Source organism: Eretmochelys imbricata, chromosome 5 (assembly GCF_965152235.1).
Source record: "Eretmochelys imbricata isolate rEreImb1 chromosome 5, rEreImb1.hap1, whole genome shotgun sequence".
Classification (NCBI taxonomy): Eukaryota; Metazoa; Chordata; order Testudines; family Cheloniidae; genus Eretmochelys; species Eretmochelys imbricata.
In genome coordinates, this window is record NC_135576.1 from 59,717,299 (window position 1) to 59,735,355 (window position 18,057).

An 18,057-nucleotide genomic window follows, 5' to 3' on the forward strand; every position below is an offset into this window, starting at 1 on the left:
TGGCTAGATGGCGCTCTGTGTCTCAAGACCTTCCAGTTCAGACTTAAAGCTGCCTTTTAGCATCGTCCCGGATTTTCTGTCTTCACTTGAGAAATACGCAGACAATACCTAAGAGTAATAACAACAATAATCATTTAGAAACCATTCCAAGAATTGTAATGACGGATCTGAAAAAATAAACCCAGGATTAAAAACATGGCACCAGAGAGGGAAATTTGAGAGGTCTCATTTATGCCAAGTCGTGCTTTAAAACACCTAATGAAATACCTTCGTAGCAGTTAACAAAAATGCATCTAATGTGTATTTGAATAGTGAAATAAATCAGCAGCTCGAGACTTATTGTTGCACTGCATTATAAATACGTTCATTAGGTCTAGTTTCAATATAAACAGAAACACGTCCTACTAAATTAGCTTTCTTGTCACTGTTATTAATTGATCAAAACAATTATGATATATTTAAAGTGGAAATGCCATAAAATCAAATATAAGCTTTTGATATTTGTAGGGCTGAGATGCCTTTGAACAAACTTATCACACGTTTCAATATCTAACGTAAAGATAAATAACTTTAAATGTATAAGGAATTATGGTCCATGTTCTAAATGTATTCAGCTTCTTGTTAGAGTAAAAAAAAAGTAATGATATTTGTTGATTTTTTTAAACTAGTACTTTTTTGGGGGAAATGCCCTTCTCCTTAGGGGCGATATGTAAACGCTACTTTTAACAGCTCAGAGTGAAAACTATTTTTAATTAAAATAGACTGTAGGTTGCGCTTTTTAAAATCATGATGGCAGCTTGAGAGCATTGACCATAAAGACGAATGAGTTTGGCTGGCCTCACTGGAAAAAGCTTTGTAAATTATTGTTGTTTTTATCATTTGGTTTCTCTGCTATGCGATCACTGCAAAGCCTTTCTCTAGGTGTTAGGCTGTAACTAGGAGGCGCTGAAAACCTAAGGCGGAAAATTTACAACTTGATCAGCTACAAGCCACACACCAAAAAATCTGCTACTGTTGCACACATATGTTACGGATTAAGTTAAGCAAATGGCTCTAGTTTTGCCAGCTTGAAAGCTGATCATAAAAACGTACATGCTGAAGAGTTTGGCTTTTGTTGTAGTTCTAATTCTTCAAAAGTTAACCAATCCCCCTCTATCTTTTTGGAAAACTTCACGTAGCTGAGAAGATTGCCTGGCTTAACTCCACTTCGGCTGTACTTCTGTACGATTTTAGCTTTGAATTTAACAGAAATTAAAAGTGGTTAGTGACTCATTTCGGTGAACAAGTATTTAGGCGGTGGCTAATATCTAGAGCCTAGTGTTTATAAGTGGGAAAGTATTTTAGACAGTCCCCTTCCAATAATAGGGAGTCTTAGGACCAGCAACGCTGCTACTTGTGAAGAAAATTACTTTTGGCTATTCCCTTTTATGATGTAGTGCATACCCACCACTCAAGAAGTCCACGTCCTCTGCTTTTAAAGTGTTAGGATTAAATAAACATATTGGGGGTTTCCCCTCCACAGTATGAAATATGAAGGACAATATTATTCACTCCTCTTATTAGCTCAAGAAAGACTAAAATTATGGATCATCCTTAATGAGGATGCTGACTTTCTATCAGGGTATTCTGACAGTTGACCACCTATTCTAACCCTCATTGCCATTTAAAGTCAAAGATCCTATAAGTGATGGATTGTTTGGCGGGGAGAACTGCAGGCTTTAAATCTCTCCGAAGGAAATTACACTGTAATATATTACAGATATACACACTCGTACACACATACGTTATGGGCCAGTTTTGAACACGGCAAGCAAGATCAGAATCTGGCCCCATATTTAGAACTATTATATTGAACTTACTTTTCTTGACAATCAAGAGAAACTACATTATACGATAGGAATAAAATGACAACCACGGAGTTTTACTCAGGAATATTACCTGAGAACTTCATTACTTTCCTTACAAACACATAGTGGACACTTTGGAAATGAATGAGCGATTATTGATTTTCAAGAAACTAAATAAAGTATATATATATATATATATACATATATGTGTGGGGTGGGGGGAGAGAGAGAGAGAGAGTCTGTGCAGTGTAATGTACACACACGCTTTTCTTTCATTAAATAGTCAGTATACATTTGACGTTGACAAATGGCCAAAAGACAAGAAAAGTCATTTAAAACGACTTTGAAGAGATACAGGAAGGGAAAAAAATGAAAAGGATTTCATAAACGTGTACCAGGGATAAGAAATAGAATTGCAGAGGGAAAACTTAGCTGAAGAGAAAAAGAAAATATGTTATTGTTACTGAAAACGGTCAGCGTGCTGGACATATAGACATTCACTTATATATTAGATACATAGTTTCAAAATAGCCTTTTCTATACAGTAGAATTGTGTGTAATAACCCTGTTGGCTTCTGATTAAAATTTAGTTCTAAAACTAACTCCCAAGGTCAGGTAGAGAGAAATAATGAAAAGGTCCGCTGACCTGCTATGCTAAACATAGGGAACTTTCTAGCTTACGCGGATAAAATATGTAACATCCCCCTCAGTGTTCGCATGTTATAAGATTGCATGTAAAATATTTTGGAGAAAAATAATCTTAAACAAGTTCAGGCAAATGACCAAATCTTCACCGCGAAAGTTTAAAAACACAACGAAACCCGCTTGTATCCTTTTTCTTGCCACATTTGCAAAGGAAAATACAGCTCAGTTAATGTTTTTTCTCGCACTAAATAATGTAAGAGGGCATTAAATAATCAGTTTCCTTCACCCCACAAAGGTAATAGATCAATATTAGATGTGGCCAAGTATTTATCTTTTGAATGTCTTTGACTAAGAGGCTGCCTGGCTGATAAAGTCGTTTTCGAAACCCCCCCTCTCCCCCCCCGCCGCCTTTTGTAGGGGGTAATGTGATACGCCCTGAAATCTTCTGTAGTTATAAGTATTCAACAGGTTTCTTCACTACCACGCAAACTTCTCCCCACTCATGCCAGTTTGGATTTCCATTTCCTCCACAGTAGGAAATAAAACGATTTCTTAAGGGCTCGAGCGTTGTTTTTAAACAGTTAATTACGTGAAAGTTTAGTAGCTTTTTCATTTTTTTTAATGAAGGCAACGATACCACATAAGGAGGATTCAGAAACCTAAACCAGCGATGGTCTCGTTAGATATAGAACTAAATCACCCTAAATGGAAAGTAGAAGAACAAATCGGAAGCGATCCAACTCCAGGGAAAATAGTGAGAACACGGATTCACTGTAGCTATCACTTTAAGCATAACAAATATATGAGCAGGAAAATAGATTGTTTTAAAGGGGTATGCAACAAAGAACTTTAACAATAAAAGTCCCGTCAAACTGCTGAAACTCTCTGATAGATGGCCCCAATTCCATTTCAGATCAGGAAAGAGAACGCTTTTTAAAAATGCTCTGTTGGCTATCTATCTATATTTGGTCTGTCGACGCCCTAAATCAATTATTTCCTCCTACTTTTGTAGATTCATTTTTAAACGGATGTAACTTTAGTTTGAACAGTAAATGTAACAAATAATCCTGCAAATCGTTACTAACTAGTCTCCGATCCTCACGATTTATATACGACCTTAGAATGATGACAGGGGCAAGTGCAGGAATCTATACTAAGCAGAGGCTGGGTGAAACATATTAATAAGCAACGTGCATCTTGCTGCATTAACTAGCTAACACGTGAATAGCTTGATTTACAAACTGGAAGGTCCGGTATTTTGCTAAAATGACAGTGTAATGATGAAATATACAGAGGGCGTCTCTTCCTTTGCACACATCCTGAACAACAAAATAAAACGGAAATGATGACTTAAAGTCACAACGATCCGAGCAGGAAGAACTTGTTTAACGGGAGAAGAAGCGAGGCTAAACCAAATACTTTACTGTCACTTTTCTGTGTGCTGTCAAGTAAGTTACTGTCAGGCTCTATAACTAGGTTGGACTCTGGCTCGGGAGCCTAGTCTCCAGGGGCTGTAATTAACAAGCTGTCTGGAAGCACCAGAGCTCATCAAGCTGCTCTGGCCAAGAGCGAAGCCCCTTTCCAATAGGCCAGGTGCACCCTGACTCCCGAGCGGAGGTGCAGCTGTGGAAAAGTTTTGCACCTTGGATATTTCTTGAGCGAGAAATCCAGAGGAAAGAGATGGGAAGCGATATAAAAAGGGCAGTTAAGAAGAGACTCACCTTAAAGGGAAAAGAGGAATAGGGGGACTTGGGAGGGAGATCGGTAGAAGTTAATCCAGGAAAAGTTACAAGGCGAAGACGAAAACCTAACTGGGGAATTCAGACACAGCAACTCAGGAAAGCGCAGAATGAATCTTCTAAGAGGGGAGAACAAGGTGACCTCGCAGCTGGGACAGTATACAGGTCCCGGGGATCTTACAAAGTGAAGTGGGACATATCGTAGCTCAGCAACTAACTTTCCCACAGTGATCGGTGTCTTTCGGACGCAGGCAGCAGCCTCCGAGGGAAATGGGGTTTGGCTGAACTAGATGAAGGAGTGATAGAAAGTTGTGGCTGAAAGTGAACTCGGAACTAGGCGCTGTCCGTGGTGCTAAGGCGAGAGACAGAACAGCCTCACGTGTCACTTCACTTCGTTTTGCCATGGCTTCGGACCGAGTTCTGGACGAGTTAGGGGCACAGGGACGACAGAAAAGCAGTTAGTTTTTCATCCATGTGAAATCATTTTTTGCTATAAATTCACAGTTTAAACGGCATCCTTCGGTAGTTCTACTCTCACCCCCCCGCCATTCCCTTATAAGCCTGGACTTTAGTCAGACTTTGGAGGTGATAATTTATAATGTTATACTTTAAAACATAGCTTTCCACTTTCACACGAGGAAGTCTTTCGAGGCAGATAAAGGGAAGCTGGGCAGATGTTCTTCAGGTTCAGACAACTTGACAAAGCGTTTGAGCAAATGCAGAAGCATTTTTCAGTTTCTGTATGACATAACAATATGCATGTACAGTCCAGGTAGAATCCAGAGTGACGTTTAACAAAGATAAAAGGTAGAAAAACCAATCCATTTTACAGAGTCATTTGCTATAAACATTTTTCAAATTTGCTCTTACACTGATTTGTTACATGATGATCCTTGGGCCAAAATCAGGCTTAACATTTGCAAACTACCTGAAAACGCACAAACAAGGTTATAAAGAATTAATTTTGCTCTTGATTATTCTCATCCCGTTTGCACTTCCTCTTACAGAAGTTAATTGTTACTTTGAGACATAGAACAACTGGCAGGTACTAAATTATGGAGAAACGTGAACAGTATTGTAAGAGCTAACACTACCAAATAACTGGAACCCTCGGTTTTTTTTTCCAGCAGCAAGTAAAAATTAAATTAACAATGTTTTGGCAGGAAGTGGGAGGGAGGGGAGTGATTTCAAATTCAAACAGCATTTTAAGTGTATTTAAGGAAAAAACGAAGTGCGAAATAATCAAAAGATCAGTCTTTAGCTAAGAAACTAACTTTTCATTGGGAACTAGAGCTCAAGTTACTATTGTAAGAAAGGGGACAAGAATCAGAAACAACTGGCACAATGAACAGCCACTGGCAGCATCTGACGTGATGTTTGTTACCAACCACTAGATCAATATTTGCAAGATCCCTATAGTTTTAATGGTTTTGCTCTCGAAAGTATGTACAAGCAACACCTGGGCATGCGAGTTCTTATTTAGCTGTTCCAGGAACTCATATCAAAGTAGTTTGCTAAGGGGAAAAAACAAGATTTTATCATGTAGTAAGCTGAGCTTATCAAGAGGTGGTGTGAAACTGTCCGGGGTGGGGGAAGCTATTTATCTAATTGTTGTGTCAAGGATTCCAGCTTTAAAGAAATAGTTTGAAGGCAAAAGTATAGAGATACTAGTTTGCCAGACAGTAGGGGATTAGGTGGGGCTTGAGTAAAGAGAAGTGAAATGACGAAAGAAGAAAACCCAGGCCTTGCCTCCAAAGGGTCATTCCTCGCCTGTGCAGAATTCAGTGGAAAATAACTGACTTTTGTCTCAGTCGGGATAAAACGTTCTGGGCGCTTGTCGCCTGGAAATAGTTAGATTTACCTGACCTTAATAGACGCATATAGGTCAGCTTAAAAAAAATCAGTTAACTGTTTAATTTTAATTGCAAACATTTGCTGTCGGGTTATCGATCTGATCAATTTCCCTATAAAGTTTTGAAAAAAGGATCCAAGATGCAGACACATAATGCAGAAATCTACTCAGGAATCAGTGTGATCACTTTGCTTCTCCTTTGTCCTCCTCATTTGATGTTTGGCTATATTCATATTCCTTTTATTTTATTTGTGTTACAGAACCCCCTTGAAGTCTTTTTGCCAAGACAAGTATCAGACGTGCCTAAGAATGAAACAATTCTTGGTGGGGGCAGAAAAGGAAGTCATTTTTTTTCCAGTAAGAAAAAAAAAAAGGTGAGAAATATCGTTGTCTTCTGTGTCCATTAAAAACAGGCATTTAAAAATCACTGCTAGTTAAAATTCCTTTCAGCTATAGACGTAACTAACCAAGTTTTAAGGGTGCAAAACTTTGGCAGAGACCATATTCCTCGAGATAAGCACGGTCATTCATTTGAAGTAACGTGGCATTCTTTATCACAGAGCCTTTCCTCTTCAGATTCAACACTGTACAACTTTCCAGTCTATTTATTTTACATGCTGCTGGCTGAGTCGTCTGTACCTGGTAAATGGTAAGAAAATTAGTACCACATGTTACCTGAAATGAACCGTTTCACAAAGTTCCTTTAAGAAGTGCGTTTTTCGTGGCAAAAGGGCTAAGAGACCGCAAACACAATTTATGAAACCCAAATTAAATTCCCCAGAAGCAGGACCACCGCATATAGTCAAAATTATCATGACCTTATAAACAAAAGTAACATTAACAGTGCTTTTAAAAAAGGCTACAGAGTCCTACCACTTGCAGGTTACCTACAGCTCTGAGCCCCAGAACTTTGAACATATAGATTTAAAAAATGAAATAAAACCTTACAAGGTAGGTTTTTTCCCCTCATGGCAGGGGGGGCGTTTTTCTTTTACAGTTTTACTGTTGGTTTGTGGGTCTCACTAAATACATTCTTCTTCATAAAATGCACTTTTATCAAGTTGAAAATTCATAGTGTGTCATAACTGGAGCATGCGATTATTGTGCAATTGATGGACCAGAACAAATCCTGTTGCACAGAAAATCAATTTTGTTCATATTTATGTCGAATTGTGTGCGTGTTATACAGAGAGAGCGAGAGCGCTTCAAATAAGGAATAAAACTTCAAACCCTCCCTTAACTATATGTTAGATGGGGTGGGAGGTCGATGGTCCAAATCATATTTACCTTTTTTGTCGTTGTTGCTGTAAATCTGAGTTACAGTATTTAGAATAGCGAAGTTTCCAAGTGCAATAAAGCTGCTTGTCTAAATCTACTTTGAAGTAATGCTGGTGGGTCTAAAATCCAGATCTTCGTGTTAATCTCTAGTTCTTGCCATCAAACAGAACTCAGTTACAAAGAGCTTGGAAAGAGTTTTGCATCTATTCAAGGGGCACAAAATCTTTAATTTTCTGAGGAGTAAAAACTCCCCAAGAAACTTCATATAGCTTCTTAGGTTTTGCTTAGCATACGTGATAAAACATTGATTGTCGCAGTTTGGTGACCCATGAAATTTGGGGGTTAGTTTTCTCTTCAGACCAGAGCATATAATTATGCAAATAAAGAGCTGTCACTGATCTAGTGAAATACTCACAAACACATGCAATCCAAAATGGGACAGAAAAGTGAAAATTTGTGGTCTTATGATGGATGGTACAGTGACAAATGACATCTCCTACCAAGTTTCTCGAGAAGTTCATTTTTCTCACTGTATCGAATATGTCAACATAATGCACGTTAGAGAGAGAGAGAGAGAGAGAGAGAGATTCTTGGAAGGCTATTTTTATTTGGACTGACTTTAATGTAGAGTACGGTGCAATATTTTCTTAGATATGACACTTTTCATTTGTACTTTTGAATGAAATTCTTATAGGGAAAAACAATTAGTGTTGTATGTACGTGAGAGAAAAGATATGTGCTTATTTTCCATTAAAAAACCCCCACCTTCCTTTGATTAAGACAGAAAAAGTCAAATCCAACTTATTTCCTATAATCAATGTGTTGAAAATTATAAATTCAGTTGAAGATTTATTCCCAGACGGGCTATGTTTGAAGGGCTAAACAAATGGGAAGTTTTTCTAACCCCAACTGTTTACTAAACAGTGTGAACTATATTTTAACATTAAAAAATGTACTTTTTGGCACAACGTTTAAGGGCTTATTTTCCCACCCCGTCATTTTAAACCTTTCAAACTTGCGGGAGGAGATGAGGGGGAGGAGGATGGGGCAGGGTTCAGCCTTGTGATTCAGTTACAATGTGTACTCATTTGTGACAAACTAACGAGACCCCTTCAAATCCAATCCTCCTCTTGCATCTTTTTTGCCATTTGGGTCTCCCAGTCCCAAAGTTACCATTCCACAGTCTGTTGCATAATTTCAGATGTCATGGAACTTCCCAGTGATGAAATCTGAGAAGGCTCATGTCAGACCGCTGACTGCTAAAGACATCACTACATGAAAGATCAGTGGTGTGAAACTTTAAAAACATCGATCCAAATGAATCAATTAAATCAACATTCATCCCTCCTAAGTATGGTTTAAGACTATCATTGTTACCTTTTTACACTACACAGATTTGGAGATAAACGCTGGAATGCTTTGATGGTTTCATCTATTCTAGAATCACTGTTAATCGACTTTGTGTTATTTTCCCCTTTCAACAGCTTATGCTCAGAGTGAACATTCTTCACATTTAGGACACTCGATGTTGCTTCCAGTCTAACCCAGGATGAGAAAGCTGCTGCTTTAGCAAGGAGGGGGCTGAGGCTTTGTTAAGTGTTGCTTAAAACTTTTTCCCAGGCTCAAACTGATTTTTATTTTATTTTATTGCATTGAGATTAATGGACTATCAGTTAAAAGGAAGAGAAAGAATTCAAGAGGCTCCCAGTTAGTCGCTCTGGTACAAGCAAGGGGAAAAAAATCCACATTCAAATGGAGAGAAAGACCCTCCTGGATTTTCGATCTGATACACATTTTGGTGGTAAAACAGGTCCCGCCTACTTTCCTCCTCTTTTTCAAAGATAAGAAACTTTAACTAGATACGGCTGGGTACCGACAACTTAAATTACTGCAAAGTGCAAGGTGTGGTAAAATGTTGATAAACCATCGAAGTCACTGTAATAACCATGCATCATTCACTTGAGTCTCTCCATTTGGGGTCTGGAAGCAAACGCGGGCTAAATGTGTTTGTTTCCTAATAAACAAGCAGAAATAGGAAGAACCCAACTCGTGGTCTTTCCCTTTTAACTACGGAACCAGGAAGGCACTTCCGCTCTCCAATGATCTCAGTTGACTCCAGTCTCTGTGTAGTTTTGGTACACTAATAATATCACTTTGTTTGTCTCTGATGACTAGTCTCTTCATTCCAAATGTCCTTTACGGTAAGGAGAGAACCAAACAAAGCAAGAAGTGAAGGAGATTTTCTTTCCCCACTTTTTGGAAGAGGGAGTTGCTCTTTTGAATATTATTGGTAAATTACATTTTTTATATCAGAACAACCGAACATCCATTTTCAATTCCAAAACATCTCGGAGAGGATTTTCTTATGCTTAATCATCTGAAACATATAAGTGTAGGCAATGTGAAGTCAACAAAGACTAAAGGGCTGTCATGATAAGTTGATGTTAGGCTATTACCATTTCAACAGAGTCAGACCACCACCAGCCAGATTGAAACTATTGATATGTTATTGCGCCATTCAGTGTCGGTTCATGTTTTTATTAACATCTCCAAGCTGCTTTGAAGAGAAAAATGTTTATGAGGAGACAACTGCACATTAGAAGAGAAAAGCTTTTTATTATTATTTTTAAAGTGTAAACAGAAATATACAATTCATAAGAACTCCCTGCAGTTCTTTACATAAGCAAAAACGCAAGTCAATTAGGGCACGAGAAAGACACTTTTAAAAGGGTATTTATTACAGTAGATTTTTTTTGCACTGAATTTCCATTAAAATAAAAAAATAGATTAATTTTGTGATATTTGGCACCTTGGAACCCCCCCCCTCATGCATTCCCAGTGGTAAGAGTTTGACGGTTGCAGGATTTGTTTGAGAGCTTTTTTTCCACTCCCCCGCCCCCTTGGTCTTTGCATTTAAGGACAGAACTACACATATGAAATGCAAATCAAAGAGTTCAAACCTTATTCACATGATACACTGATCAGAGAGGAAACAAACCAGGGACGAGTACAAACGGCGTAAATGGGTGACAGGCCAGCCCCAGGCAGGTGGCCAGCACCGACAGCATGAAGTTACTTGGGGAGAAATGAGGTGAACCATATTCTTACGCCTATACAGCAAACCCATAATCAACAGGTTAAATTGAGAAATACGATTACACTGGAAGCTGCCCAGCGGCAAACGTGGATTTTCCTTTGCCTCTGTTTGGGGAATCTCCACAGCTTGCAAAACCCCTCACATCTTGCTTGCGAAAGTCTAACTCAGGAAACACAGCGACGACCGCCATGTGTAAGGGACATTTACAAAAGGGAGAGGAGCTATAATGGAGAGAAGACTGCAGATTATAGCAGGCAATTTTACCGTGATTTCCCCTGGTTAGAAGCGGAGTAATGTGCGAACTGCAAAACACCACGGGTTAGCTAAATAACAGCAATGCCTGGTGTACATACATGGAGTATTTCAGCTGGCTAATTGTGACCCTCCAACACTGAGCACTGCACACGCTTTATGAAACCAAAGAAAAGAAGTTAGCAAATAAAATGGAAAGATCCGGAAGAATCTCTCCTTACACTGAAGTGACATGATTCGGTTACTGGTACGTTTACTCCAGACAAAATACATTGAAATCCACATTAAACACTTTAAAACACCTTATTAACAACAATAGCCCCCTACCCTCACCACTTCCGTACTGAATTCCTCCTTCAACGCCGAAACGGGAAAAATTACACTAAAAAGGGGTCAATATCACAAACCCATGTGGTGGCTGCCGACGATTTGACTGGTTTGAAGTAACACAGCAGTTGGATGAAATACCGTTTTGATTTTTGCTGTCTTTGCCTCTGCTCTAACAACAACAGAGGCGATGCAGACATGACCACTGAAGAAAAGATCACTTTAATTTAGCTTCATCAAACCTATAAGAACTAATTAGTGTACTTGTATGCCAGACACGGTATCAGGCACATATTGTTGCTTATCAGACATTAGCAGTTAAAAGTTGCTGACATCAGCTACTATTACTAAAAACACTTCCCTCCGAGGTCTGCAATTTCAATGATTTTCTGAGCCTTTAAATTCTGTGAAACTGTCTGTGTATTTCACCAGGTGTGTAAGGCAGGGACATTATTTCTGCAAACACTTTGAAAGAAATTAGGCCTGTGTTGAATCAAAAATTGAATAAATACAGGATGGTGAGGCATTACAGTTATTAAAAATTCCGAATATGAAAATGTAAGCTTCTTTGAATTAAAAAATCAGCAAAATCAGTCATTCATGACTTTTTATTTATTTATGCTGTCATAATTCACAGTGTGGTCCAGACGGTTGCTGAATTGGTAAAGTATAAAGCAATTGGCATTTTAAGGTAGAGCTTTCAAAAGCAAGTGGAGCTCTACAAATAATGCCAAAGAAGGAAAAAATCTTTATACAAAGAGACTTTCCCACAAATTTGGACCCAAGTTTTTGGACCCCTTATCTGCAGAACATGGAAAGTGTGAAGAGTTGATCCCATTTGGTCCCAGAGAAGAAAAGACTACTGATTGTAAATATTCATTTTTTTTTTACTATTCAAAATTATGTCCCTCTTTAAAAAGAGTAATTTATATTTTGCTTTGTCTCAAAATAGACATTCTATTAGAATAAAAAATAAAGGTATCAACCAAGTTCTAAAAGTAAATTTTAAATACAGGTATTTAATCTATGTTACAATTTTCACTAAAACACGTATTACAGCTCGTGCTTTAAAATTATTCAGAGATACAAACTCTCTGTAAAAATGGGAATCCTAAAATCACGAAGCAAAAGATTTCAGCATAAATAGCATCGGTTCATTTTGGTTTAAATTTAGTCCTTTCCTTCTGAAATGTACAGATTTATTAGAAACCTTATTTTAAATTCAGAAACGGTCCTCCATAGAAATACCTATTCATTAATTTATTATTTCTTAGGAGCTATTTTTATGCACAGCCTCTCCTCTGGTCTCAAAAGCTACAGGGAACAATTCATATTTAGAAATCCAAATACTACGCCATCGTCTTTGTGCTATTTTAAAAATTTTAAATTGGGTCATTATGGCTTAACTAACCGCCCTAAAAAGCACAAACAAAAATACTCCATTGTTAGAAAGATGTCTGAGCATTTTAAAGGCTGAAGAAGAGTAGGGAGGAGGAAGAGGGGAGAGAAATCTACCTGGATACATTATTTAAAAGCAATTCTGTTAAAAATGAATAAAACCCAAAGTTTGCTCCTGTCCTAGAAAGCAAGCAAGAAAGAAAAGTGAACCCTGGAAGGAAGCAGCAAAAATCCTGTAGGCGATAGGACCACGAAGAAGCTGTTAAACTCTGGCATCAGCTCGGTGCAGGGCTATGTCAGGGCAATTAGAGCTGCACCATGCTGCACTGTGCAGTACTGCTGTCAGCCTTAATCTGCGCACTGATGGGCAGCACGAAATCCAAGCTACAGCCCACAGGAAGCACAACCAGTGAACCCATATTGCTTTGACAGTTGCACTCATCTAGAAATAATGCAAAACGCTATTTAGATGTATACATCACGACCCTGTGCTCTAGAAAGAAAACAATCTAATGAGGGGCTGGGAGACTGCTTGCAGAAAACAAGCAGCAAGGAGATGTTTTTCTCCGCTTAAAGCTCTTCATATTTGATTCTGTTGGAGCGTCGTGTTGGGGCTAGTTTGACTGAACTGTTCTTTGCCTCGGATGCTTCACTGAAGAATTTGAAAACCGACGGAAAACTCTTCCAGGAAGTTAGCTCATGACGCTCGGTCCCTGCAAAATACAAAAAACAAAATAATAATCATCACCGTTTGGTTTGCTTTGGGGTCGTTTTGTTGCTGCAAGTTCAACCATTCCATTGTTCAGCATAAGACACGACACAAAATAAACGGCGAGTGCTGTTTGCTGGTCCCTCTCCAAAGCTCCCCGTTTCAGTCTTACGAGAGGGACTTGAACACATTACCTGTCTGATCACATCACTCACAGGTGTATTCTCGTGTCGAGTAGTGCGCAGGGTTTTACTTACACGCCTTGACTACACGCTAGGAAAAGAGCAGAGCGATGCACTAAAAACAAGACCGAAAAGGGCGTGTGCTTATCACTCCCCCCCCCCCACCCCCCCACAAACTCTGGCAAGCGAAGCCTTGCGAAGGACCGTCCCAGACTGGAGTCCCTAAAGCACATTTAAAGTCCTTTCCTTCCACAGCGCGCTACGGACCAGTCACGCGTTTTGCCGAGCACCCTCAACAAGCGAGTAAGTTCACAAGGTAAGACACACATTATGACCTCCTGGTTTGCCCCAGATCACGCTTGCTGTGACTCCTGTTTACAGGGGAGCCTCTCGTTACAATACATTCTCAGGCACTCCAGACAAAAGGGGGAGAACTATGGAGTCCATCGGGAGCTACCAGCGATCACTTCATGTCATTCCAGCTCCGGAAGAGCCCTGGGTAAAAAGCAGAAGCCCACCGCTAAATTGGCACTTGCATTTCCAAGGTCAGTTTCATGACAGGGGCCGAGTGTCTGGCCCAACTTGAAGACAACGCAATTGAGTTTTTAGGACACGAGTAACCGCTTCGGTAACTGAATCCCGGTTCCCCTTTGGCATTGATTTAAAGAGAGGCAGTCAGACTAGATGGCTTTCAACAACAAATAACGATCACGGTAACCAGCCCTGTTACCAGGAAGCCCCGGCAGAAAAGGGAACCTTTTCTGCGGTTTCTTCCCCCAGCGCAAACATGCATTTGTGTAAGCTGTATTATGCGCATGTGGTTTTACCGTCTTACCCGTGGGCCCTTAACTGCACGGCACATTTGTTTTTATAAATACAAACAAACGATAATATTAACAACCCCCCACCCTCTCATACAGACAAGGAGCCAAGTGCTCTGAAGGAGTCGGGATCTCTTCCTAGATAACCCAATTATGCAGAGATGCTGCCTGGAAGTCTCGGGATCCTGGGCCTCCGTTTGATACTTTAACATTGTTAATGATAATTCTTTAGTCTGTAATAGTAGGTCATTGCTATGGTTACTCTACAATGGTGCAACACTTCGCTTTCCCCTTCAGCTATTCGCTGAGACTTGGTAACCACATTTGTTGCCTAGCAACAGTTTTGTGACAGTATCACAATCTGGGAGTTACAACAATAAAGGACATGATGGCCCTGGCCTGTCCAGGGGAGAGATCTATAGTGTGGGGTGGGTGGGTGACTTCGTGATGGGAGTGGCCCCTAAAAGAGCTGCTACTGACAACTTACCCTGAGTCCTTGCAGCAACAAACAGAGACAAGGGAAGGCACTGCTAACAAAGACACCCCACACAGCTATCCCCCTACAGACATTGTTTACACAAGGACAATCCACCACCACACATATATGCCTTTCACAGACACCACCACTCCCCACACAGATACCCCGCTTCAGAGACACCCTTTGCACACACATCTCCCTCACCATAACACATTTACCCCCCAACGCAGATGCACTTTTCAAAAACAGGTTTCAGAGTAACAGCCGTGTTAGTCTCTATTCGCAAAAAGAAAAGGAGTACTTGTGGCACCTTAGAGACTAAACAATTAATCTGAGCATGAGCTTTCGTGAGCTACAGTTCACTTCATCGGATGCATACCGTGGAAACTGCAGAAGACATTATATACACAGAGACCATGAAACAATACCTCCTCCCACCCCACTCTCCTGCTGGTAATAGCTTATCTAAAGTGATCATCAAGTTGGGCCATTTCCAGCACAAATCCAGGTTTTCTCACCCTCTGCCCCCCCCCCCCCGCCACGCAAACTCACTCTCCTGATGGTAATAGCCCATCCAAAGTGACCACTCTCTTCACAATGTGTATGATAATCAAGGTGGGCCATTTCCTGCACAAATCCAGGTTCTCTCACCCCCTCACCCCCCTCCAAAAACCACACACACAAACTCACTCTCCTGCTGGTAACAGCTTATCCAAAGTGACCACTCTCCCTACAATATGTATGATAATCAAGGTGGGCCATTTCCAGCACAGATACAGGTTTTCTCACCCCCCCCCACCCCCATACACACACAAACTTATTCTCCTGCTGGTAATAGCTTATCCAAAGTGACCACTCTCCCTACAATGTGCATGATAATCAAGGTGGGCCATTTCCAGCACAAATCCAGGTTTTCTCACCCCCTCACCCCCATACACACACAAACTCACTCTCCTGCTGGTAATAGCTCATCCAAAGTGACCACTCTCCCTACAACGTGCATGGTAATCAAGGTGGGCCATTTCCAGCACAAATCCAGGCTTTCTCACCCCCCCTCCCCGGGACACACACACACACACACACACAAACTCACTCTCCTGCTGGCAATAGCTTATCCAAACTGACCACTCTCCAAGTTTAAATCCAAGTTTAACCAGAACGTCTGGGGGGGGGGGGGGTAGGAAAAAACAAGGGGAAATAGGCTACCTTGCATAATGACTTAGCCACTCCCAGTCTCTATTTAAGCCTAAATTAATAGTATCCAATTTGCAAATGAATTCAAATCCAGACTCCAGTGAAAAACTGCTGAATTTGAAGTTTTTTTGTTGTAAGATAGCGACCTTCATGTCTGTGATTGCGTGACCAGAGAGACTGATGTGTTCTCCGACTGGTTTATGAATGTTATAATTCTTGACATCTGATTTGTGTCCATTTATTCTTTTACGTAGAGACTGTCCAGTTTGACCAATGTACATGGCAGAGGGGCATTGCTGGCACATGATGGCATATATCACATTGGTGGAAGTGCAGGTGAACGAGCCTCTGATAGTGTGGCTGATGTTATTAGGCCCTGTGATGGTGTCCCCTGAATAGATATGTGGGCACAGTTGGCAACGGGCTTTGTTGCAAGGATAGGTTCCTGGGTTAGTGGTTCTGTTGTGTGGTATGTGGAACCCCTCCAACGCATTATTAAGGCTCAACAACCTATCCTGAAGGATAACCCAACACTCTCACAAATCTTGGGAAACAGGCCAGTCCTTGCCTACAGACAGCCCCCCAACCTGAAGCAAATACTCACCAACAACCACATACCACACAACAGAACCACTAACCCAGGAGCCTATCCTTGCAACAAAGCCCGTTGCCAACTGTGCCCACATATCTATTCAGGGGACACCATCACAGGGCCTAATAACATCAGCCACACTATCAGAGGCTCGTTCACCTGCACATCCACCAATGTGATATATGCCATCATGTGCCAGCAATGCCCCTCTGCCATGTACATTGGTCAAACTGGACAGTCTCTATGTAAAAGAATAAATGGACACAAATCAGATGTCAAGAATTATAACATTCATAAACCAGTCGGAGAACACATCAATCTCTCTGGTCACGCAATCACAGACATGAAGGTCGCTATCTTACAACAAAAAAACTTCAAATCCAGACTCCAGCGAGAAACTGCTGAATTGGAATTCATTTGCAAATTGGATACTATTAATTTAGGCTTAAATAGAGACTGGGAGTGGCTAAGTTATTATGCAAGGTAGCCTATTTCCCCTTGTTTTTTCCTACCCCCCCCCCCAGACGTTCTGGTTAAACTTGGATTTAAACTTGGAGAGTGGTCAGTTTGGATGAACTATTGCCAGCAGGAGAGTGAGTTTGTGTGTGCGTGTGTGTCCCCCGGGGGGGAGGGGGTGAGAAAGCCTGGATTTGTGCTGGAAATGGCCCACCTTGATCACCATGCACGTTGTAGGGAGAGTGGTCACTTTGGATGAGCTATTACCAGCAGGAGAGTGAGTTTGTGTGTGTATGGGGGTGGGGGTGAGAAAACCTGGATCTGTGCTGGAAATGGCCCACCTTGATTATCATGCACATTGTAGGGAGAGTGATCACTTTGGATAAGCTATTACCAGCAGGAGAGTGAGTTTGTGTGTGTGGTTTTTGGAGGGGGGTGATGGGGTGAGAGAACCTGGATTTGTGCAGGAAATGGCCCACCTTGATTATCATACACATTGTGAAGAGAGTGGTCACTTTGGATGGGCTATTACCAGCAGGAGAGTGAGTTTGTGTGTGTGGGGGGGGGAGGGGGGGAGGCGGAGGGTGAGAAAACCTGGATTTGTGCTGGAAATGGCCCAACTTGATGATCACTTTAGATAAGCTATTACCAGCAGGAGAGTGAGTTTGTGTGTGTATGGGGGTGAGGGGGTGAGAAAACCTGGATTTGTGCTGGAAATGGCCCACCTTGATTATCATGCACATTGTAGGGAGAGTGGTCACTTTGGATAAGCTATTACCAGCAGGAGAGTGAGTTTGTGTGTGTGGTTTTTGGAGGGGGGGTGAGGGAGTGAGAGAACCTGGATTTGTGCAGGAAATGGCCCACCTTGATTATCATACACATTGTGAGGAGAGTGGTCACTTTGGATGGGCTATTACCAGCAGGAGAGTGAGTTTATGTGTGTGTGTGTGGGGGGGGGCGGGGGGAGGGTGAGAAAACCTGGATTTGTGCTGGAAATGGCCCAACTTGATGATCACTTTAGATAAGCTATTACCAGCAGGAGAGTGGGGCGGGAGGATGTATTGTTTCATGGTCTGTGTGTGTGTATATAATGTCTTCTGCAGTTTCCACAGTATGCATCCGATGAAGTGAGCTGTAGCTCACGAAAGCTCATGCTCTAATAAATTGGTTAGTCTCTAAGGTGCCACAAG

At 40.9% G+C, this 18,057-nt stretch overlaps 1 protein-coding gene across 5 annotated transcripts in view; it reads right to left on the reverse strand.

Annotated features, from left to right (window-relative positions):
- ARB2A (ARB2 cotranscriptional regulator A) overlaps positions 1 to 18,057 on the reverse strand; it is a 363,023-nt gene continuing 344,966 nt past the window's right edge. For 4 of the 5 annotated variants that reach the window (XM_077817193.1, XM_077817189.1, XM_077817190.1 and 1 more), the window contains one exon: positions 9,958 to 13,148. In XM_077817193.1, the coding sequence (XP_077673319.1) occupies positions 13,006 to 13,148 (143 nt within the window). In that variant the 3' untranslated portion in view covers positions 9,958 to 13,005. Of the gene's footprint in view, positions 109 to 9,957; positions 13,149 to 18,057 lie in introns of those variants that run through there. The other variant, XM_077817192.1, reaches the window with a different exon arrangement.